Raw genomic sequence first — 25,310 nt, forward strand, 5'->3', positions numbered from 1 at the left:
AAAAATATTTTAAAAAAGATAAGTTCCTAGTACATAGTAATCAATCAAAAAATGTCTACCACTGTATTTTTTTTTTTTTACTGAAGTATAGTTGATTTACAATATTATATTAGTTTCAGATGTGCAACATAGTGGTTCAATATTTTTGGATTTTTTATTTAAAGTTATTATAAAATAATGGCTATATTTCCTTGTACTGTACAGTATATCCTGGTTACTTATTTATTTTATACATAGTAGTTTGTACCTCTTAATCCCATACCCCTATCTTGCCTCTCCCCTCTTCTCTGTCCCCACTGGTGACCCTAGTTTGTTCTTATCTCTGCGAGTCTGTTTCTGTTTTGTTATATACATTTGTTTGTTTTATTTTTAGATTCCACATACAAGTGATAACATAGAATATTTGTCTTTCTCTTTCTGACTTATTTCACTAAGCATAATACTCTCTAGGTCCATCCATGTTGTTGAAAATGGCATAATTTCATTATTTTTGTGGCCAAGTAGTATTCCAGTGTGTGTATATATATATATACCACATCTTCTTTATCCATTCCTCTGTTGATGGACGCTTAGGTTGCTTCAATATCTTGGCTCTTGTAAATAATGCTTCAATATCTTGGCTCTCGTAAATAATGCTGGTATGAACGTTGGGGTGCATGAGTCTTTTTGAATTAGTGTTTTCATTTTCTTTGATATATACCCAGGGGTGGAATTCCTGAATCATATGGTAGTTCTATTTTTATTTTTTTGAGGAACTGCCATACTGTTTTCCATGGTGACTACACTAATTTATAATCCCACCAATGGTGTACTAGGGTTCCCTTTTCTTTCTCCACATCCTTGCCAGTATTTGTTATTTGTAGACCTTTGATGATAGCCATTTTGCCAGGTGTGAGGTGATATCTTATTATAGTTTTGATTTCCATATCTCTGATGATTAGCAATGTTGAACATTTTTTCATGTGCCTGTTTGCTATCTGTATATCTTCTTTGGAAAAATGTCTATTCAGTTCTTCTGTCCATTTTTTAATCAGGTTGTTTGCTTTTTTGATATTGACTTTTATGAGCTGTTTATATACTTTAGGTATTAAACCGTTATCAGTCATATCATTTGCAATAGGTTGTCTTTTTGTCAGTGGTTTCTTTTGCTATGCAAAAACTTTTAAGTTTAATTAAGTCCCATCTTTAAAAGTTTTGCCTTTATTTATTTTGCCTTAGGAGACAGATCAAAAAAAATACTGCTACAAATTATGTCAAAGAGTGTTCTGCCTATGTTTTCTAGGAGTTTTATGGTTTCTGGTCTTACATTTAGGCCTTTAAGTCATTTTGAGTTGATATTTAATGCAATCCTTGTCAAAATACCCATTATAGTTTTCATAGAACTAGAACAAATAACCCTAACATTTATACAGAACCACAAAAGACCCCAAATTGCAAAGGAATCTTGAGAAAAAAAAACAAAGCTGGAGGTATCATGCTCCCTGATTTCAGACTATACTATGAAGTTACACTAATCAAAATGGTATGGTATTGGCACAAAAACAGACACATAGATCAATGTAACAGAGTAGAGAGCCCAGAAATAAATGCACAAACTTATGGTCCATTAATCTATGACACAGGAGGAAAGCATATACAATGGAGAAAAGATAGTCTCTTCATAAGTGTGGGAAAACTGGACAGCTACTTGTAAAATAATGAGATTAGAACATTTCCTAACACTGTATACAAAACATTTGCTACTTTAATTTCAAATCAGGCTGACCTGGGTTTAAATCCTGGATCACCATTTACTAGCTGTGTAACATTAAGCAAGGTATATAACTTCACTAAATCTCAGTTTACTCATCTAAAAATCAAGGATAATAATGACTACTTTTCAGGGTTGCTGTGTGGTTTAAATGAAACAACACCTATTTAGCTTTTAGCATGGTATCTGGTATATAGTTTGATACACACATTAGTGCCATATCCTCCCTCTTTCAGAAGTGGGAAGGAGTAAAATTTTGGCCGTAAGGACTTATGGATAAACAGTGCTTTTACCAAGCCAAACAGATATACATTTTTAGGTTTTTTGAAGCTCACACTTGGGGGCCTTGTGCTGACCTCAACGTTTAAAGCATATGGAAGATATTTAGAAAATCACTGGTCTGCCCATATTTATGGACCAAACAGTGGGCAGATGATTTGAACCCTAGCTCTCTTTCACCAACTCCAGAATTCAAGGAAGTCTACCAGGGCTCCTAGGCCAGCCCTGGTCTCACATTTCTGAGAAGAAAAGCCTCTATACTTATACACATATGTGCCTTTCCTGAATGAGCGCTTCTGGGAGAAAGTACTTTCACTGACTCCATTTCTTTTGACTGTCACAACATCTTTGTGAGGAGAGGGTCACTATATCTATACAGATAAGAAAACTGAGGTTCAGAGAGGGTACCTGAGCCACCCAAAGTGATACACTCAGCGAATGTCAGAGCCAGGACGCAAATGAACCTTCAGTGTCCTGGTTCAGTGTTGTCGTGTGTGAGCGGCCTCCAGCCATGTCATTAGTTATCCAAGTCACCACCACGGTGTGTGTGTGTGTGTGTTCTTTCTCTTTCCTGTCCATGCATCTGTCTTGAAGCTGCATACTTGAATGAAGAATAGAGAATAGGGCTGTGAGTCATGGTGTCTCCTGCTGGAACTTCCCAATAACTGGGCTGTTTCCATTAAACCACAATTGCGCCATCTCCTTCTCAAACATCCTGCTTCCTTCCATTGCTCCTCAAACCTCAGATTACCTTCATCCCCTAAATCTGTTCCTCTTCCAGAGTTCTCTAGTTCAGTAAGGAACTCTGTCATTCACCCAGCTAAACTCAAAAACTGAGGCATTAGCTTTGACTCTTCCTGTTCTTTCAGCCCCTGTTTCTAGCAAATAAACAAGCCCTTCCAAATCTCTCTCCTATATAATTATGAAATTGGCTTACCTCTCCCCATCCCCATGGCTATTTAGATTTTCATCTCTCCTCTGGAATTACTATGGCGCTTCCCTAACATGGCTCTCTTGCCCCCCTCTAATCTTTTCTTCATACTGTGCTCAGAAATATCTTTATACAATAGAAAACAAATTAAATCAAGTTAGTCCCATACATAAAGCCTCTTTTCATTTCCCCACTGTCTTAAGTCTAAGCTATTTTACCTTCTTTACATAATCCTCCAGACCTCCTCTCTGCCTCTCCAGCTTCATCTCCGGCCACTACTTTGGTAGCCTTGGTTCCAAGGATACTCAGTTTATTTGAGTTTCTTGAAAGCATCTTTTTCTCTTCCACCTTTGAGAGTTTGCACATGTTTTTCCCTCAGCTTCAAAGGTCCTTTCTCTCTCCTCCCTGATATCAGGTTGGACTCTGGTGTTGACTGTGAGCTCTAAAAGGATCTGTCTTGTTAACCACTCTACCCCTGAAATACTACACAGTGGCTAACATACGCCAGGGATTCAATGTTTTTAATTAGTCTTCCTCCTCCCTAACCTCCTAGGCCAAATTTGAGCTGATTGTGTCAGAGGCGTCCTACCTGCGCAGTCTACATATAGCCGTGGATCATTTCCAACATTCAGAGCAGCTCCGGGCCACCCTTTCCAACCAGGATCATCAATGGCTCTTCTCTCGTTTACAGGATGTGCGTGACGTCAGCACCATGTGAGCTTCCTCTTCTCCCAAATACCACTCACTCAGCCTCACTCTCTTTAGTCTGTAAACCTCTCATTGGCTTTTTCCTTTTTCAGAACCCTCTCATTGCTCCCTCCATGATTCCCAGCGGCTACAGGGATAGAGAGAGCAAAGAGAGGAGAATGTGGGTGGGTGGTTGGGAATAGTAATGGGTAAACGAATGAGAAATGCTTCCTGGGTTGAGGTTTTGCATGTGCTGTGGGCATGCAGAGCATTGGAGATGACGTGGGAAACATCTGAAGATCAGAAAACCAGAACAGGATGAAAAGAAGAACAAGAAATGGGATATTAGGACCAGAGAGTTAGATCAGGGGCAAATGAGCGGCAGCCTTGGAGAGAACTCTAGTGCATGGCAAGCAACACAGAGCTAAGGACAGTCAATAGAAGTTATTGACTAATGGAGGGAAGAAGTAACAAGCTCAAGCTATAGCAGGGGTCAGCCGACTCCTCACTTGAGACCCACAAGTCTGATGAGACTTGTTTTAATCCTGTACAGGTTCCTTTCAGACCTGGAAGAGAACTTTGAGGGCAACATCTTCACCTTCCAAGTGTGTGATGTGGTTCTGAGCCATGCCCCCAACTTCCGCCGGGTCTACCTGCCTTATGTCACCAACCAGACCTACCAGGAGCGCACCTTCCAAAGCCTGCTGTGAGACCTGATCCCCATCCCGTCCCCACGTGGGCCCTGCAGTGACCTTGCACCAGACCCCCAATACCCAGCCCAGAGGGCTACCCCGAGAGCACACGTTCTTGTGCCTGCTCTGTGATCTCAAGCCCACCCCGCTTCCAGATCAGACGCCCTCAGCCATCACATCTGGGGCTCCTGTACATTGGACCCCACCATTCTTTCCCAACCTACAGGCGTTCCACCGAGCCCCCACTCCCCACGCCTTCACTGTGTCCCCCAATACTCGCCAACCCCTCCTCACCCAAGGCTCCCTGCCCACACAGGAGTAGCAACAGCAGTTTCCGAGAGGTCCTGGAGAAGCTGGAGAGTGACCCCATCTGCCAACGCCTTTCCCTCAAGTCCTTTCTCATTCTGCCCTTCCAGCGCATCACCCGTCTCAAGCTACTGCTCCAGGTAGAGCAGATCCCACCTCAGCCCACCCCCTTAATCCAAAGGACGATCCTTTCTCCTGCCACTCTCCCACCCGCTGTGGACAGTGTGAGCGGCCCCCCTTAATCCAAAGGACGGTCCTTTCTCCTGCCACTCTCCCACCCGCTGTGGACAGTGTGAGTGGTCTCCCGTATCACCACCCCCACTCTCCTTTCTCAGAAATATTTGCTGCTAAACTTTTGTTCCTGAACTTCTCCATTCACCCACCCTCAATCGCCTCTTCCTGTTTGCCCATCCCTTCTTTCCATCTGGCTCCCGCCTACGGTTTGTTCTGTAGAACATTCTGAAGAGAACACAGCCTGGCTCCTCGGAGGAAGCAGAGGCCACAAAGGCACACCACGCCCTGGAGGAGGTAGGCAGCTACCAACCCCTACTCGGACCCCGGGATTGTCCTTCACAGAGAACTCTTCCCCTGCCCCGACCCATGACTCCAGAAAGTACAGGCCCCTCAGCTACCTCACTGCACCCTCCAAACCTCCAAGCATTCACACCCCACAGCCTCAAGGACACTCCATGCCAAGGGACTATGCTCTCCTGCCACAATCCCCAGATTAAATCTTACTTTCACGCGGCCCAGGAATGTCCTGTCAGGTCTCTACAAAGTATACCGTAGTCCTAGAGCTTCAGCGTCTGCTGTATTGGCTCCCTTCCAGGCTGGTGCAAAGACTAAAGCCAATCACAACCAGTTTCCAGATTTCTTGCAGGGGACACAAAACCAAAGCCTCTAACAGGGATCTCTTCCTCTCTCTTCACCCTGCTGAACACGCAGCTGATCCGAGACTGCAATAATAACGTCCAGCGGATGCGACGGACGGAGGAGCTGATCTACCTGAGCCAGAAGATCGAGTTTGAGTGCAGAGTAAGTTAGTCCCTTGGGTCCCCACCCTGCCGGGAAGCAGATCCCACAGGTCACCTTCTATCACAGAACCATCTTGCTCACGGTATCCCAGCCTCTAACCCGATCTCTGCACACCTTCTGTTCTGCCCTGTTTCTGGGATGCCCAAATGCCTACTTCGGTCTCCACGCTATATTGTTAAGTGCGAAAGGGGAGATGCAGCCCTATGTGTGTTATATAGTATCTTACCTTTGGTGAAAAAGTAGAGTAGAAATCTGTGTATGCATTTGCTTGTGTATACGGAAAGAAACTCTGGAAAGGTACATAAGATATAAAGGACAGTGGTTACCTGAGGGGGAGAGGGTGCCTTTGGGAACTGGGCAGATGAGAGAGAACTTATCAATGTAAGCCTTTATAAAGATACATTTGTGGTACTTGAATTATTCAATATTTTATTACGTCTCCATCTAGTCTAACCAAAGCAGTATAAAATTGAATCCAAATATAGAGCCAAAATCTCTCATCCAAATACAAATTTAAAATAGACACTCCACATTCAAATTTCAACTCAGAACAGATACCATCCTTACCTCCCAAGAAGAGAGGGAAAATCCCTTAACTACATATTAATCATTGTTCAATACCCTTATCACTACCCAAACTCCAGCTCTAGGCAGACCCCACCGGTTCTCTTTATTCTCATCCCCACATCTGATTCCGACTGCTTCTCTCCTGTCTCTGGTTATCATCGTAGAAAGAACGGATGTCAGAACCACCCTCAACTTTTAACGTCGAAGAGACATATCATACTGTTCTCTGCTTTGTTTGTTCACATGCCCCAGTCGGGTTCTCCCATCTCTTCTTCAGTTCCAGCTTCCAGGGCTGAGCTTTCTCGTGTAGTCACTCTCCTGGGATGGACCATAGGCACCTTCCGTTTGCCTGAGCTGGGGACGTGGGAGCCACGCCGCAGTAGACAGTGGTAGTTAGACGGTTCCGAGAGAAACAGAGTTTAAGTGGATGGGTCATGAGCAAGGAGGAAGATGTGAAAGAGACGATTGTCAGGGGCGGGACTTATGAGGAAGAGGCATGGTGAGGGGGGCAGGCCCGGGAGAAAGCCTCGTGCTTGTCCCGTCTGTGACACCGTCTTCTTTCTCTTCCCTGCTCTGTAGATATTCCCGCTCATTTCACAGTCACGCTGGCTGGTGAAGAGCGGGGAGCTGACGGCCCTGGAGTTCAGCGTCTCCCCAGGGCTGCGGAGGAAGCTGAGCGCACGCCCAGTCCACCTGCACCTCTTCAATGACTGTCTGCTGCTGTCTCGGCCCCGAGAGTCAGTGACTGGAATGGGAGGCCAGAGCACAAGGGGGAAATGGGAGGAGGCGGGAGGGAAGCACTAAAAGGACAGGGAAGGGTCATGTGCCTATAGAGGAACGCTTCTCAGTGTCATCCCGTGGAGGCCAGGTCATGACCCAGAGAGGAGGAAAATGGTCCAGAGCAAAAAAAGGGGATCCCACCGAATTATATCCCGAGATCGCCTGGCAGGACCTGGACCATGTTATAGACACAGAGCAAAAGGCAGCAAATTAGCTTATCCCATTTTCAGATCAGTCCGTTTGTGCTTTCTTTGGGCTGGGCTCAGCCTACTAGCCTAGCATCGATACTTAGCCACTTCTCTTGTCCCGAGGGCCTTAGAAACTTTATATTGGCTCTGTTTCTTCATCTCTTTGAAGCGGTAAAGCATCCATTGCACTGGATATGTGCTTTGCCAAGCCATTGACAAATCTCTTCTGGGAGCAAGTTGACACCATCTTATGGTTTTTATGAGAATTTGCAGGCTGCGGATGCTAAGGCCAGGGATTTTGAATTGGCAAAAGATATGAGGGTGGAGGAAGCATGATAACCCTAGAGTCGGGCTGAAAAGCCTTGTACTTTGCAGGGGTAGCCGTTTCCTGGTATTTGACCACGCTCCCTTCTCCTCCGTCCGAGGGGAAAAGTGTGAAATGAAGCTGCATGGACCTCACAAAAACCTCTTCCGACTCTTCCTGCGGGACAACGCACAGGGCTCCCAGGCTGAGTTCCTCTTCCGCACCGAGACTCAGTGAGATGGGGCTGGGCAGGGGAGCCGGGGGGAAGGGAGGGAGGACAGCCTGGCAAGGAAGTGGGACCAAGGCAGAAAATGTGTCCAGAAAACAGCCACAGTACCGCTTAGTCCATTCTGGACTGGGGAGCATCTATAGAGCGTCCTGAACCCAAACTTCTAGAGCTAATAAATGACTTACAGGAGACTGGGTGGGAGAGGGTGTAAAGTCGCTGTCACTACCAAGGCTTAGCGTCTATTATGCTAAGAAGGGCAAAGTCTGTGTAATTGGATTACTGACGTCCACAGTTGAATGTGTATAAGCCAGACATTCCTCAGTGCCCAAGGCTGGTGGGGCATAGATGTGAATAAGGCATGAAAAAGGTAAGCACTCGGGGGCCTTCAGCTTTCTTTGCTCCCACCTTCCAACCCAGTCCTCTGCTGAGCAGAAATCCATAGCGTTGAGAATTTTGATTTGCTCATCTTTTTAATATTAATAATAATAAAATACATTCACACATATAAACACTGTGAAGAGTATTAAAAATAATACCTATAAAATCTGGTACACAGTATCTACCTTAATGAACAATTGTAGCTATTATTGCTGTTATAAAAGATATAAGAAATCTCTTCTTTAAAAAGTTTGACAAGATACTTAGTGGTATGAACATCCTTATGTTGTAGACACTTTGCATTTTTGTCCCTTAGAAGACACGTCAGGGTGGGATCAATAATACCTGCCCTCGGGCTTCCTTGGTGGCGCAGTGGTTGAGAGTCCGCCTGCCGATGCAGGGGACGCGGGTTCGTGCCCCGGTCTGGGAAGATCCCACATGCCGCGGAGCGGCTGGGCCCGTGAGCCATGGCCGCTGAGCCTGCGCGTCCGGAGCTTGTGCTTCGCAACGGGAGAGGCCACAGCAGTGAGAGGCCCGCATACCACATGCACAAAAAACAAAAAACTAAAAAAACATCTGCCCTCACTTATGGAACAGAGGGGCTGGTACAGGTGCAAAACGTCACCTAAGTCAAGTAATCAGATACAGACTCATGTTCTTTGTGTAGCACTTTGGGCAGCATCTTCCTGGAACGGTAATAGTGTCAGCTCTCAATTACTCCAGGATGTTTGGAAGCAGAGGTGAAGGTAATACAAAAACCTTCAGATAATTACAAAATTAGGCTTGGATTATATTACATGACCAAAACAATAGTAGATATATCTCCCTGATCTAATCATGATTACAGAATAATTTTCATCTCTGAGATATTTGATTGAAGGAAGGTAGGCAGAAGAGTGTCAAAAAGTATGCAAAGTGATAGCGGGAATCTCAACTGAGATGAACATTTTGCTTAGTACACTTCCCAAAATGGAAAATCTACATGTGCATAATTGACAGTTGACTTTATGCCCCTACTTGAAAGATACGAGATGCCATTAAGAAGATAAGCTTGGAAAGAGAGGGGGAAAGATAAAGGATGATAAGACACATGAACATATAGTTCATGATCCTGTCAAATTTCCATCCAAGGGGAGTCCCATTGACTTTTGTCCTGGATATCACTGAACTAGACAACTTTTTGAACTAGACAAGTCTTTCCCACGGTCCCTTCCCTTCCCTATCATTGGCCCCTGTCCTATACCCGCCCCCCCCCCCCCCCACCAGAGCTGCAGTTGAAGCAATGACCCTGCTTTGTTTTCTAGAAGTGAAAAACTTCGCTGGATCTCAGCCTTGGCCATGCCAAGAGAGGAGTTGGACCTTCTGGAGTGTTATGGTGAGTGAAGGTCTAAGAGGGAAAGAAAAATGGTGGGGTCAGAAGTCTCCTTTAGATGCAGGAGTTTAGGACGCTGGGTAGTAACTCAGGGAGGCTTCTGTTTATTACTTTTGTCCAGAATTTCAGAGTGGAGGGCTGGTCACTGGAACTTAAACACCTGGGATGCATCTGCTTAAAGTTCTCATCACCATGGCAGTGCCTCCTCCCCAGCACCATACATTCCTTGCCTTGGGCAATAGTTTGCTCTTTTAAAATATCTGTAGATTAGGTAGATATTTAGATTTTACTGACTTGAAGTTCTTGGGGAAATAGGGGGAGAGAGTCCATCTGGAGTAGGGGTTGGGGAGGATAGCAACACAGTAGATTTGTCCCGACCACAACCCCTCCTGTACAGGATGACCTGAGACACTGCCCTCACCCCAGGCTTCCAGGTACTCATGGGCAACCACAGGCACACACATTAGGAAGTGTCTGCATTCATGCTAAGAATGGACTTCTCAGTCTCATGTAAGCCCCACAGTTGTCGTCCAGCAAGGATTCTCTAATTCATATCCAAGAGGAACTGAATTCAAAGGAACACTGAGCCTTTAGTGACTCAAAAGAACAAACAAATACAAGGAACTTTGTAAAAGGAAGTAGGAGAACCAGGCTGTAAACGGAGTTCTGCTCAGTGTTCAATCCGTCTGCTGGGCTTCAGTTCCCCAGTAGGTAAGGAAGGCAAGATAATTCTTCCTCCTTTACTGTGATCTTGTGAATGGCATATATGGATAAGCTCTGGAAATACAAGTACAGATAACAGTGCAGTGTTCTGTTTATTTTCTAAGAGAGCCAGTGCCGTGTGGTAGAGCAGAAAGCCATAAACCCATGTACGATAGAAGGCTGTGGGTCAGGCGTACTCTGGGGCATTTTATTTGGAGCTTCAAAACTGTGGAAATTTCTCCTCGCTCACGAAGATATAGACATACAAAAAATCCAGAATTTCCTTGATCAACTCAGTCATTTATAGATGAGGAAGGGTGTTCAGTGCCTTGCTTAGATCATACCTCGAACCCCACTGGATAAGTCTCTTCTAGTCCCACATCTTGTACCATGAAGAGAATGAAGAATGAGTCACAGACTCAGAATTTGCAAATTAGTTGGAGAGACAGAACACAAACATGAAACAATTAGGTGAAAGATAAATGGATTGCCATAGACAGTTTTTTTTTGGTTTTTGTTTTTGTTTTTGCGGTATGCGGGCCTCTCATGGCTGTGGCCTCTCCCGTTGAGGAGCACAGGCCCCGGACGCGCAGGCTCAGCGGCCATGGCTCACGGGCCCAGCCGCTCCGCGGCATGTGGGATCTTCCCGGACCGGGTCACGAACCCGTGTCCCCTGCATCGGCAGGCGGACTCTCAACCACTGCGCCACCAGGGAAGCCCGACAGTCAGTTTTAAAGGAGTTTAGAATCCATTGAGGACAATCAGGGAAGGTTTCAGTGGGAAGATGGGTCTTTAGCAGAATATCAGTTATTTGTAATAATGAGTCACTAAAAGGTGGTCACACCTATTTCTCCATCTTTGCTGGAGAAATAGAATTTTTGATTCATTTCAAGTCCGGCATTTCTATTTCCTTATCAACCATTTTGTTCCCTGGTAGAAGATGAAGACTTTTCCAATTGTCTTTCTTGTGTGTAACTTTCAACAGCCCAAACTTTCTCTCTCCCAAGTCCTCCCAAGCTCCCCCTGCAAGTCCTTTCTCATGTTCTAGTTGCCTACCTTTCCTAACCTCTGTCACACTCTTCTCTTCCAAAGAGTCCCCACAAGTACAGTGCCTTCGAGCCTACAAACCCCGAGAGAATGATGAGTTGGCACTAGAGAAGGCAGACGTGGTGATGGTGACTCAGCAAAGCAGTGATGGTAAGAGGGAGAATCCATGCGGAGCAGGCTGGGCATTGAAGGTGGGACACTATGGGTGGATGTCTTCATTTCCTAAGGCTGCTCTAACAAACTAGCACAAGTTGGGTGGCTTAAAACAATGGAAATGTATTCTCTCATAGTTCTGGAGACTAGACGTCCAAAACCAAAGCGTGGGCAGGGCCACGCTCCCTCTGAAGACCCTAGGGGAAGGTCCTTCCTTGCTTCTTCCAGCTTCCGGTGGCCCCAGCTTCCCTGGCTTGTGGCAGCGTCACTCCGAGCTCTCTCTCTTCCTTCTGTGTGTGTGTGTGTGTATGTGTCCAAATTTCCTTCTTTTCATAAAGATACCAATTATATTGGATTAATGGCACACTTTACTCAAGTATGGCCTCATCTTAACGTTACCAGTTACATCTGCAACAACCTTATTCCCAAATAAGACCACATTCTGAGTTACTTGGGCTTAGAACTTCAGCATGTATTTGGGGAGAATACAATGCAACGGGTAAGAGTGGAGAAGCCTCAGGAACAGGCAGCTGTGGACTGTGCCAGACCTACAGCAGCCGGGGTGAGTGCACGGGGCGGCTGGATTTCCCAGGCTGCGGCCTCTCCAGTCCTATCAGCCTTACAGTTCAGAAGAATTTCTGGGAAGGAGGTCTGGGGGAAATTACTGTGGGTCTTTTCCAGGTAATTCTTCTTCCCACCCACCCTGTGCCCATAGGCTGGCTGGAGGGCGTGAGACTCTCCGATGGGGAGCAAGGCTGGTTCCCTGTACAGCAAGTGGAGTTCATTTCCAACCCAGAGGTCCGTGCACGGAACCTGAAGGAAGCCCACCGAGTCAAGACTGCCAAACTACAGCTGGTGGAACAGCAGACCTAGCTGTTTTCTGGGAGGAATCCCCTGAGCTTAAGGACAAGATGTTCCTGCACAGGGCTGGCCCCAGAATCTGGCCACAGAGGCCTTCTGTGCACCAGGAACTAGACCTTCTGAAACCCAAGGACGACACCGAGCTGCCAGTCGCTAGTCCCAGGCCTCCATTTTTTGTGCTTTGTGCTTGGTGGGGGGATTTTCAGGGACTTTGCACTGGACTCTGGGAACCTTTTCTCATAGGAAAAGGGACCAATGGGGCCTAAGCCAAGGAACTTTACTTCTACTACCCTGCAGTCCTTAAACGTTCTCTGCTTCCAGAGTACCAATTCCAGTGACCAGAGTTTCCATCACGGCCGTGTGTTAAAGAGAATCTGACCTCAGCCCACTGGAGGGAGCTGTTTAAGGGGGATGAACACATCAGTTGGGAGGGTTAACCTGGTGACCTTTTAAGATATCTTCCAACCCTAGAGACATCCCATAATTGTCAGGGCGAGGTCAGTGCCTGCGTCTCTGGGATCCATTGGTGGCTGTGTGAGGGCGATCCTCTCTCACTCTAATAAACTTGGCACTTCTCCGAGTGTTTTGTCCCCAGACCCTGGAACAAGGTTCAGAACGTGGAATCCTATGAGGATTCCAGGCTATTTGATTTAGGTGTCATGAAGGACCACGGTGGTACCTGGGTTATGGTAGTAGTCGACTCTCTTTGACTCCTCAGAGTTTGGGCACTTTTTCTGCTTGTTATGGCCTCAGAGGTTGTATAAGGAATTAAAATTAGTTGATGGGTGATGAATACCCCATTCAAACCTTCTTTTTTACTGAACCCACAAGTTAAGGTCTAAGCTAGTTTAGGTGGATTTGGAAATCCTACTCTGACCATTCATGAGTTTATATTTTGACTTGAGTTATTGTGAAGGTATCATTACCTCTGTTTCATCCTCTTTGTGAGAAGCAGCATGGGGTAGAATCCTAGAATCCTAGATTCTAGGAAAGAGTCTGAGAATCCAAGTCACGAGACCTAAACTCCAGTCACCGCCCGGCCACGATGCAGCTTGTCCACGTCTCAGTTTCCTTCAATGTAAAATTCAAGATCGAACCCATTAGCCTCCAGACTCCCATCCAACTCTATGACGTATGATTCTGTGTCTCCCCTCAGGTTGCCTTTCTCAGTTGAAGAACATCACCCTTTACCTTTTTTTCTCATATTGAGCCCTCATACAGCAGTGGTAGCATCATCTTTTAAGTGGGCTCACTGTGGTTCTTCCCTGGACATTCCACGACTCTGGTTTATCTTTAGGGGGCCTTGAAAGTAGCATGGCATTGCAGCTTTGTACAAAGGTAAGAATCATATGGTAAACTTTGTCCTGTACCCAATTAATGATGGTATGACACAGTAGTACCACTTCTGATAAGACATTTTGTTTTTAATCCATCCTCAAATGTAAGTTAGCTTGCTTAATCCTTAGAAAAGTTATCACTATAGTAATTGAGTTTGGGTTAATATTAATTTATCCTAAACAGGCTGACACTGCTAAAAAAATCGAAAATAGGGATGACTTCGGAGAAGGTCGCTGGAGATTTTTCACTTTTTTCATAAAGCTAGCTTTTTATTATTAATATGTGATTATGTATGTATTCTAAGTAAACTAACAACGGATTCTTCTTAATAGCAATAACAGTAATTATAATCCAAATTTTTTGTTCACACCAGTATTTGAACGCTGGCCATATGGCTCAAACTGAGCCATATCCAACCTTATATTTTCCAGGCAAACTCTCCCTTATTTTCCCAGAGAGGTAACATATCAACGTCTGAATGATACACATGTAAAAAAATGTTTTTAGTTGAATGACTGCTTCCTTGCTTGAAGTTGCTAAGACTTTCTGAGCACCTTCAGAGCTGACTTCTGTAAGACTGAAACTGTCTTTAGGGATTTAATATATATTTGTTTAATCAGGTTATTCTCACCTAATCTGGGAAATTAAGAGACAATTGGCTTCAACTTGTCTTTAGATCCTTGGTTTTAAAAACAAACGATGACAGCTTAGGTATGAGTAATCTTTCCTGAATTGAATTACTAATTTTTTTATACTTTAGGTTTCAGAAAGTTGGGCACAGTTCTACTTATTGTCCCTTCCTTCTTCAGATTTCCAGAATTTAACTCAATTTTTTCTTTAATCCTGCTTGGCATCAGTGTGTTAGAAACTTAGCAATTTCTTATGAGAAATTCTGAAAACAACCATTAACTAACACTTTTTGGACAGACTGTATTTGAGGCATATATGAATATACAGTATTTTGTTGGGATGTTTTGAGCTAAACCAAGTAGGAGTAATGTCTTCAGGAGACATAAACCACAGTCCTTTTCATTGCTCCTTTGCTGAATTGTAACAAGCTTGGAGCTTACAATCCTATAGATCTATGCTGAATCACTTCCTTTGGGCCCTTGACCACATTGAATTTCCTGCTGTCACTTCTACCTACTCACAACTTAGAGTACTACTTTGTAAAGTTTATTTTCACCATCAACTTTTCACTTAGAGTTAACTGTGATCTTAAGGTTTTTATTGTGCAGTAGTTGCTCTGTCAGTCATTTATAATGACTTTAATGAGATCAGCTTGCACGTTAGTGTCCGGAAGGCTCACAGTTTGAGATGTGTTTATTCTCCCTAATTTTGTTTTCTCTTAAACAACTTCTATATCCACGACACGAGGATTTTGGTCCTAGGATGACTGATTTTTTTTTTTTTTAAATTAGCCTTTGGGATAGAAGTTGTTTAAAAGTCTTTGAAAATGTAAAGAAATTACATTCACTGGCTCTCCTTCTTTTACACACATATTTATCCCCCTGAAATAAACCCAGTATCCTTTTGGACCCCATGTTGCTCTACCCGTAATTGTCTGCCTGCTTTAAGGTATTCAGTGCCCTTATCGTAACCTCTCCTCGTTAATGAGGTCAAATTAGAAATGCAATATTTTGGTACGGGAGCCCTTTATAGACACGATCGTCCCTCACCCACCTACCCCGAGACACATCACTGAGACTTGTGCGTGTTTGTACGTGGTTTTCCAAACCTCTGCGTAAATACCTTTTGGTGGTGGTGACTGCCCTATCACTCACAGTTCAGTTACCTTAGAGCCGCATTTGCTGTTAACATGACTCAGGAACTGCATGATTGCAGCAGCTCAAAGCCTGTTGTTCAATGTACTCTTCTAACTCTGCAATCAGGTGTGCCAGGGGGCCAAAGGTTACAAGCAAATGAGCTAAAGGGAAGCAGGTGCCAGACTCAGTCTTGATTCAAATAGACTGAGAACATTCTCTATACTTAATGGCTGTTGACGGATTTCTTCCAACCCACCCATTTCCAATGACAATTACGGAGTGGAAATTTCACTCTCCTCTTCCTTGGAAGAGGAAGAAGCAAAGCATGCCTTCAGTCTGCAGAATTCTCAGGGAAGGTCCCCTAAGCGAGGCTGCGGCACAAAGAAGACTCGGGGAGTACAGGTGAGTGGGGGCTTGTGAAGGAAAGGAGCTGTGTCGGTGTGAGCTGGAAGCTTTTTCCAAGCTGGTGAGGGAGCTCCGAGGGAGTGACTACAGATCCCGGCTGCCTGGTGCATGAGTCACTGGCCCTGAGGGCTAGAGCCTGCTGCAGGGAGGGGCCTGAGCCCGGCCCGCAGAGTCCCCCAGGAGCACCAATGGGCAGACAGATACTCTCCTGGCAGTTTACCTGAGCGATTCAGAGAGGCATTTGTCTGTGAACAATGCAAATGGAAAGCCAGGAGTAGAGCAGGAGCTGCGTCAGTCTGCACCGAGTGAGATGGAGGTTCTGAATCTGTTCACAGGCCACAGGGCTCCAGGGAGAAAGTTCGGACTCTGCTGGGAAAAGTGGCTGAGGGCGACTGACCGTGGGAGACCATGGGAGAGTCCACGAGAGTCACGAATCCAGCAAGAGACTTCAGCCATCACAGAAGCCGTCTCCGGGAGAAAAGGCAAATGCAGAAGGAAAAGAGGGATCCGTGGGTGAGGCTCTTCCAGCCAGTTCTAGAGCGTTTCCTTACTGAGGTCAACCCCGTGGGGCTGAGACAGTCGTCCACTGTTGGAGTGGAAAGAGCCCTAAAGATCTTTGTGTCTAACCCCTTCACTGTCACAGTGGAGCCTGGTGAGGGGACATGATTTGCAGAAGGCCACGCGGCCCGTGAGTTGTAAACTGCAAATCAGAACTGCCTGCCCTTTAGGATGTAAGCACGTGATCTGCTGAGTGTGTGCTGCTCACAAAGGGCCGAGGGTGACTTGCCAGAAAATGCAGAGATTGAGTAAACAGAACATGTGCAGGCAGATGATTTCTGAGAAAGTGAGAGGAGCTGGTGGTCAGACTTGTGGAATGATTAAGAGGCAGGTTTTAGTGATTGGATTGAGCCTGGCCAGGCAACACACTGGAAAGAAAGATAAGGAGTGGTTTTTGCAGCCATTCGTCATCCTTACGCAGCAGGGCCCTAAGAACTGGAGAGTCTCAGGAGTGTGTGCGTGCGTGTGTGCGTGTATCTGTGTGTTCAGCCTTAGGGGAGGAAAGGACAAGAGGATCTTTAATAGAAGTTGGAATCTATGCAGAGAGACTGGGCTTCCTCCTTGAAATCAAATGATACTGGCATTAACAAATAAAAGGGGAAAAGAAGATGAAGGAGTTTCCTGTTGGGAATCAAAGAAAATGATGTATAAAATATTTTTCAAACATTTGACAGTTAAGTCCTTTGAATTGATTCTGGGGAGACATTTTAGTTCACTGGGTATGAAAATGTACCTGATTTCACTGATCCAAATAACAAAGAGTTATAGTAAGTGGCAGAAAAACCAAAATGAATAATGGGCAGGAAGGTAAAGGTCAAACCAAAATGAATAATGGGCAGGAAGGTAAAGAAGTGGGCAAACTGGGACACTTGGGAAGATTCAATGCTTGTTGTGGCTGGGAGGGGGGCTCTGAATAACAGATTGCACCCCTGGTGGCTACAGGAATATGGATTGGGACAAGGGTGCCAAGCTGGAGAGAAGGGTGCCCTGGATAGAATTAGACGGAAAGGATGACACAGCAGCCGTGGGGCGAAAGTACGCCAGAAAGGACCGTGGAATCTGTGTGGCTGGAAATTCCATTCTCAGACAACAAAACTGTGCATGGATGAATGTACCTGAGGCAACTTGACCAGAGTAATGAGACTAAGAGACAACATGTGAAAGCTACACAGGAAGATGCAGAAGCTATAAGGCGGAGGCAGAAGCCAGCTCCGTATTTTATAAATCATTCTCCTAGAGGCCTGGGCTCTATAACCTGAGGTCAGTTTGCCATTCTCTCCTTCCTACCCAGACAGTCACATTCTGTAGTTTTCCTCCTAGCATCACTCTTGTTCCCCTACCACCATTTTAGTCTCAACACCTCATTCGGGGACACTGGCATGATGTCCCCACGGGTCTCTGTATTCCCAGTCTTTTCACCTGCATCTTTTTGGAAGAGTGCATTATAACGATCTCAGATTTGACTGTATTCTCTTTACCCCTCTCATTAGCTACCAGGTAATAAGCCTGGACCCACCCTAGCCATCCAGCCTCACCTCCCTCTTCTCACGTGGCCCCTTGTAGACACTTTCCTCCCCTCCAGGCCTGTTCCTTTCATGCATTCCGATTCCCTTTCCATCTTTGGAAGATGCAGCTTCCGCTTCCCTCTTACCAGTGTTCTCTTCTCCCTCTTACGTCTCACAACGATGTCCCTCCTTCTTTTTTAAATCAAACGGTACTGAGTGTTGAAGTTATTTAAGCACAGACTGAGGGTCTCTGGAGGGATTTTATTCTAGATCTAATCGAGATCACACACTGACCCCCTCCGTCTGACCTTCTTTCTTGTCTCCTCTAAAGCAAAACACTTTGCTTCTTGAAATTGGCACCTCCTGACATACTTGACATCCTGTCCAAAATTTATTTATTTTGTGACTTCGGGCAAATTCGTAAACCTCTCTTGCGTCTCAGATTTCCACCTGTCAAATGAATAATACCTTATAGGGTTGTTGTGAAATGAAATTCCCTATTAAAGAGCTAGATACACAATAAATGCTAAGTAAATGGTTATCACCATCATTAATATTTTGTCTAAGGACTAATTTCTGAGTAAAGTAAGTAAGCTATTTCAGTGCCTCCTGTGGTCTCATAAAACATACACAAAACTGGCTATCATTGATAGCCTCTTACCTATTAAGGATCTTTCAGCTTTTTACGTGATATATGGACATCCAGGAAGCAAGACTCCTCTATCTGCATTTGGTGAAGTGGAAAATAAACTCGAAAGACCTCTCGGTTAAGGAATCCTTAGGAAATCATTGAAACCTTATAAATTCAGATAATTAGACCTCATGTGCACAATTATTTGTCCAAGCTCTTCTCCAGGCCTACTGACCCAACTGGACTTTTGATCTTTCCCCATCCAGCACCTCTTCCAGCTCTTTCCACCTCTGCTCAGCCATCCCTTACCAATCTCAATGCCGCCTTTTCTTTTGCCTCACACTTCTTTCCTTTGTTGGTGTTTCCCTGAGTCCATCCTAAGACCACTTCCTTTGTTCTACATGCTCTCTGTCTGAGCCATTTTGTATGGTCTCTTGACCTCAACTCGTATTTTCTATGCTGAAGAAGCCCAGGAGTAACCTCTAGTCCTAACCTCTCTCACAGACCCTAGCTCCATATTTGTCTCCCTAGACATGTCCACCCAGATGAACACAGGAACTAAAGCCTCAACACACACAAACTAAACGGCCTCCCTTTCCCCATATTTGCTGCGTCCCCATTATTTCCTTTCTCAATTAACAGCATTTTTTAATTACCGACATCTTTGTCTACTTCCCTTACTCTTTGATTCCTTTCAGCTAGTTTTTTCTCATAGTGATTCTGATTCTTAAATAGTTCTCAGATCTGTCCCTCTTCATTCTTTACTTTTCTCTAGCCTCTCATCACCTCTCACTTAGACTAACTCAATAGCCCTGTCTGGTCTCCCTGCATCTCCTCTCTAAGCCCTCCAACCTTGTGCTCCATTTGTCTTTCTGAAACCTGAAGTCATATGCTTGAGTGAAAAATGCCAGTGCCTCTCTAATCACCCAAAGAATACAGCTCGAGCATCTTAGTATGGAATATGGGGCCTTTCCCTCTGTCCCTTACTGGCCTCAGTGACGACAGTCCCTCCATTGGCCTCTCTACGTACAAATCCAGCCACTCCGACCTTCTCCCTAATCATCTTTCCAGTCTCAATGGCTTTCCACTCACTATGCCTTTTGCCTGAAATACCCTTTCCTCCCTTCTCTGCTTATCCAAATTCTACTCTCCTTTATGAGTAATGCCCTGGACTCTGAAGCTTTCTTAGCGCCAGCAGACATGGCTGCCGCAACTTTTAGACGTATGTCACACCTTGTTCTCATGGCTGGTCCTGCACACCATCACCCTCCTGCAGTGTAACTGGTCATTTGTGTTGTCTGACTCCCCAGCAAGACTGTGAGTTCCCTGAAGCCTGGAAGGACATTTTATTTATCTTTGTGTTCACCCAGTGCTGTTGCTGCCTGTAAATCCCTACTGAACGATGGAAGGAGTGTCTGCTTTCATTTCTCAGGACTCAAATGAGAGGGTATTTTTGAAAGAACATTATAAACTAAACTACAAATATAAGAACCCTAAATAACCCAGACTTTCCCTGGGCCCTAAAATGACACCGCTTCTGGGTGAATGAAGGAGATTCTTCACTTCCCGGAAATCAGACTTATTCTTAATCAAGACCATTTCAGACTTGGAGTGGAATCAACAAAAGCCAAATTGTCTTTTGCAGCCTGTTTTTCTGTGTTCTGTCAGCGCAAATGACGTTAAAATATGCATTTCAAAATACATTCTAATGGACTATCAGAAATATATAAGTAGCTAATTCATAATGTGGCTAACAGGAACAGAAAATATAATAGGATTCCAACAGATTTTAGAGCGTTTTTTAGACAAGTGTGGAGCCTGAATAATGGCAGGAGGGAGGAAAATACTAAGTGAACAGGACTGTTCAGAGCCTGAAATGCAAGAAAGTTGAGTAGAGATGCAGAGCCCAATTCCTGGCTCCTGGACAATCTATTTGAAGTGCGAAGCTGTGGTGGATGTAGCTGTCCCCAGCAAAGTGCTGCAACTAGGGCTACCAAAGTTAGCAGATTAAAATACAGGGCACCCCCATACTGCAGGAAGCATACTTATACTAAAGACATTATTTGTTGTTTATCTGCAGTTCAAATTTAACTGAACGCTCTATATTTTATCTGGCAAACTAAGCAGCAACCCAAGGGACTTTAATATCTTTGAACCTGATCTCAGTGGCTCTAGGGCGTTTGAGAGAAAGAATTATTATGGGCTTTTTTATCGTAAACAACCAGAATACTTTAAGGCCACAGTTAAAGTGGTGGTGGACCGCCATCTAGTGGAAAAATTGTGAGAGTGCAAGCTTAAGTTGGAGGCGTAGAAGGGGTTTTTTTCTGGAGTCTGCAAGGAAGGATTCTACTCCCGCCAACTGCACACTGTTGCACTGTGGGAGGGTGATCACATCAAGAGGATGGGGACTGTGGGGAGGGGGCACGGGGGGAGGGTGTTGTAGGAGGAGTGCTGAAATGTGCGTGCCCTGTGATTTAAGGAGAGAAGTCGCCTGACCATGGCCCTCCAGCATGCAATGTCTGCTCCCTCACTCCCACCAAATCCAAAACAAAAGCTAGAGCTAACTCTAGCTCAAGATCCTTCCAAATGGGGTTGGCTCAGAGGCATGTGGAACTATGACATTCTGCGGGTCTAATCCCAGGTGATTATTATGAGCAATGGAAGAAGTCATCCAAAAGGTAACACTGTGGCTACAAGCTCAGATTTTAAAAGGGCTGAAAAGATGTACAAGTTAAAAGGAGGCACATCCTGGAATTTCAAGGGTAATATCTCAAGGTGTGGAGCCCAGAAACTCAGTGCTGCAAAACATGCTAAAGACCAATACTAACAGTAAGACTAGCAATGATAATAATAAAACCAAACTTGGAACAGGAAGAGCAGGGAAAAGATAAATGTACTTCTCAAGGAGCACATTATAACGTCAACATATAATACCGAGAACATATGGCTCTTATTTTAGTCTGTCTTCTCCAGAAAGGACAACATTCTAGAAATTAAAAGCGTTGGGCAAAAAAACACAGGATGGTCTCAAAACCCAAACGAGAGTCTTATAGCTGATTTATATTTAATTATAGATTATATTTAATTATATATTTCTTCCAGAACAGAACAGGAGAAGATCTCTAAGATTTAAAAGATTTTCTCTAAGATTTAAAAGAGGCAATTGTCCTAATTTTCAAAGAGATGATTTGTAGAAACTAAAGGAGAATAAATTTAATGTAAAATTCTCATAAATTACTGGAAGAGAGTATTGAAAGATGGTTTCTGAACATTTAGATTAAAATAATCATAAAAGACAATAGGTGTTCCTTATGAATGAGCCATGCCAAACTAGTCTTATTTATTATGTTGTTAGGTTTCCAAGAACATTAAATTATTAGAGTGCTATAAAGAGAATATGTTTTGATTTTAGTGAGTCATAAAGCAAAGTTTTTTTTTTTTTTTCCTCAAAATCCTTTTCCAAAATCCTGTAAACGGCAAAGGATGGCCCTGGATGATAATATAGTGAAAGAGGATTTTAGCTAGTTTAACTCTCTACTCAAAAAAGTGCTCATTAATATTTTCAAGGAGTTACGTCAAAATGTTCTGTACTTGCTTGTATCCTGTTTACTAATTTTGAATGACTTGGTCATAAAATTCCTAAAACATACTGAACAAACTTACAGGGAGAAAAAAATTGCAAAAATATGGCTAATCTATATAAGGACTCCAAACCATCTTAACAGTGTCAATAATGGGTTAAAATTAACCAAATGAAACTAAACAAGCAACATAAATTTTGTACATTTAGATTCAAAATGTCAATTCTACAAATACAAAATGAGAGAGAACGGCTTTAAAACAGCTTCTATTAAAATGACCTAGGGGGTCATAGTTGACAAAAAGTTTGTCTTGGATCAAGAATATGAACTGGCTAAAAAAATAAAGGCCAATTTCTCTCCAGACAACATTAATTGAAGAGAAAGTCCTATGTGATGGAGGTAAACAGTCATACTGCACAGTGCAATTGACCAGAACTCCAAGTAAGGTTCAGTTCTGGCTCCATTCTTTTGTTTTTTAATCATATTGGAGTATGTTGATTTACAATGTTGTGTTAGTTTTAGGTGTACAGCTACGTGACTCAGTTATACACATATCCATTCTTTTTCATATTCATTTCCCATATAGGTTATTACAGAATACTGAGTAGAGTTCCCTGTGCTATACAGTAGGTCCTTGTTGATTACCTATTTTATATATAGTAATGTGCATACGTTAATCCCAAACTCCTAATTTATCACTCCCCCCATCTTTCCCCTTTCGTAACCATGTTTGTTTTTAAAGTCTGGGAGTCTGTTTTGTAAATGAGTTCATTTGTATCATTTTTTTTAGATTTTACCTGTAAGTGATATCATATATTTGTCTTTCTCTGACTTACTTTGTATGACAATCTCTCGGTCCATCCATGTTGCTGCAAATGGCATTGTTTCATTCTTTTTTATGGCTGAGTAATACGCCATTGTATATAGGTACCACATCTTTATCCATTCCTCTGTTGATGGACATTTAGGTTGCTTCCATGTCTTGGCTATTGTAAATAGTGCTGCAGTGAACGCTGGGGTGCATGTATCTTTTCACGTTATGGTTTTCTCCAGATATATGCCCAGGAGTGGGATTGCTAGAACCTCCATACTGTTCTCCATAGTGGCTGTATCAATCACATTCCCACCAACAGTGCAAGAGGGTTCCCTTTTCTCCACACCCTCTCCAGCATTTGTTGTTTGTAGACTTTTTAATGATGGCCATTCTGACTGGTGTAAGGTGATACCTCATTGTAGTTTCGATTTGCATTTCTCTAATAATTAGTGATGTTGAGCATCTTTTCACGTACTTTTTGGCCACCTGTAAGTCTTCTTTGGAGAAATGTCTATTTAGATCCTCTGCCCTTTTTTTTTTTTTTAACATCTTTATTGGAGTATAATTGCTTTACAATAGTGTGTTAGTTTCTGCTTTTTAACAAAGTGAATCAGTTATACATATACATATGTCCCCATATCTCTTCCCTCTTGCATCTCCCTCCCTCCCACCCTCCCTATCCCACCCCTCTAGGTGGTCACAAAGCACCAAGCTGATCTCCCTATGCTATGCAGCTGCTTCCCACTAGCTATCTATTTTACATTTGGTAGTGTATATATGTCCATGCCACTCTCTCACTTTGTCCCAGCTTACCCTTCCCCCTCCCCGTGTCCTCAAGTCCATTCTCTAGTAGGTCTGCATCTTTATTCCCGTCCTGCCCCTAAGTTCTTCATGACATTTTTTTTTTTTTTTTTAGATTTCATATATATCTGTTAGCATACGGTATTTGTTTTTCTCTTTCTGACTTCACTCTCTCTGACAGACTCTAGGTTTATCCATCTCACTACAAATAACTCAATTTCATTTCTTTTTATGGCTGAGTAATATTCCATCGTATATATGTGCCACATCTTCTTTATCCATTCATCTGTCGATGGACACTTAGGTTGCTTCCATGTCCTGGCTATTGTAAATAGAGCTGCAGTGAACATTGTGGTACCTGACTCTTTTTGAATTATGGTTTTCTCAGGACATATGCCCAGTAGTGGAATTGCTGGGTCATATGGTAGTTCTATTTTTAGTTTTTTAAGGAACCTCCATACTGTTCTCCATAGTGGCTGTATCACTTTACATTCCCACTGCCCATTTTCTGATTGCGTTGTTTGTTTTTTTGATATAGAGCTGCATGAGCTGTTTGTATGTTTTAGAGATTAGCCCCTTGTCAGTTGCTTTGTTTGCAAATATTTTCTCCCATTCTGTGTGTTGCCTTTTCGTTTTGTTTATGGTTTCCTTTGCTGTGCAAAAGCTTTTGAGTTTAATTAGGTTCCGTTTTATTTTTGTTTTTATTTTCATCACTCTAGGAGGTGGATTCAAAAAGATATTGCTTTTTATGTCAGTGTTCTGCCTGTTTTCCTCTAAGAGTTTTACAGTATTCGGCCTTACATTTAGGTCTTAAATCCATTTTGAGTTTATTTTTTAAAATTTATTTATTTGGCTGCATTGGGTCTTTGCTGCGGCATGCAGGATCTTTTTTGCACAGCACGAGCTTCTCTCTAGTTGTGGCACGTGGGCTCCAGAGCACAGGGGCTCAGTAGTTGTGGCACTCGGGCCCTCTAGTTGTGGTGCACAGGCTGTAGAGCACGTGGGCTTAGTTGCCCCATGGCATGTGGGATCTCAGTTCCCTGACCAGGAATCAAACCCACGTCCCCTGCATTGGAAGTTAGATTCTTAACCACTGGACCACCAGGGAAGTCCCCATTTTGAGTTTATTTTTGTGTATGGTGTTAGGGAGTGTTCAGATTTCATTCTTTTACACGTAGCTGTCCAGTTTTCCCAGAACCACTTATTGAAGAGGCTGTCTTTTCTCCATTGTATATTCTTGCCTCCTTTGTCGTAGGTTAATTGACTATAGGTGAGTGAGTTTATCTCTGAGTTTTCGATCCTGGCCCATTGGCACCACTCTTAAAAGGAACATCCACAAACTCATACTCATTTGAAGAGAGGAATTTAAGGTGGTAAAGAGTGAGACGGGGCCACCTGAGACAAGGCTCTGAGGAACGACACACAGTGCTCAGATTTCGTGATATTAGGTTTATTCTTTGTAGCACGTGGAAAGCAAAACTCATATCAGTTAAACAATATTGACTTCCTCCTAGTAGAAGAGAGAACTTCATAATAATTAAAGCTCTCAAACATTCTGTAGGCTCTTGTGTAAAGGAGCTAGCCGCCCCCTCCTTTGCAGCCCCCCCTAGAAAATCAAGACTGAGTGATCCTCTATCAGTGGTGGTACAG

The 25,310-nt window shown here is 43.7% G+C and overlaps 1 protein-coding gene across 7 annotated transcripts in view; it reads left to right on the forward strand.

Annotated features, from left to right (window-relative positions):
* The window catches only part of ARHGEF5 (Rho guanine nucleotide exchange factor 5), a 46,161-nt gene that overhangs the window by 12,739 nt on the left and 8,112 nt on the right, over positions 1 to 25,310 (forward strand). The window contains exons 6-16 of one of the 7 annotated variants that reach the window (XR_010945674.1): positions 3,514 to 3,674; positions 4,201 to 4,353; positions 4,656 to 4,785; positions 5,099 to 5,173; positions 5,591 to 5,680; positions 6,827 to 6,984; positions 7,591 to 7,752; positions 9,431 to 9,501; positions 11,293 to 11,397; positions 13,418 to 13,599; positions 13,783 to 17,121. Coding sequence is in view for 5 of the 7 variants with exons in the window: in XM_067747278.1 (XP_067603379.1) it covers positions 3,514 to 3,674; positions 4,201 to 4,353; positions 4,656 to 4,785; positions 5,099 to 5,173; positions 5,591 to 5,680; positions 6,827 to 6,984; positions 7,591 to 7,752; positions 9,431 to 9,501; positions 11,293 to 11,397; positions 12,082 to 12,527 (1,551 nt within the window). In the remaining 2 variants the exon portion in view is untranslated. The other 6 variants (XM_067747281.1, XM_067747278.1, XM_067747279.1 and 3 more) reach the window with 6 other exon arrangements.

The sequence above is a fragment of the Pseudorca crassidens genome, chromosome 8 (assembly GCF_039906515.1).
Source record: "Pseudorca crassidens isolate mPseCra1 chromosome 8, mPseCra1.hap1, whole genome shotgun sequence".
Classification (NCBI taxonomy): Eukaryota; Metazoa; Chordata; class Mammalia; order Artiodactyla; family Delphinidae; genus Pseudorca; species Pseudorca crassidens.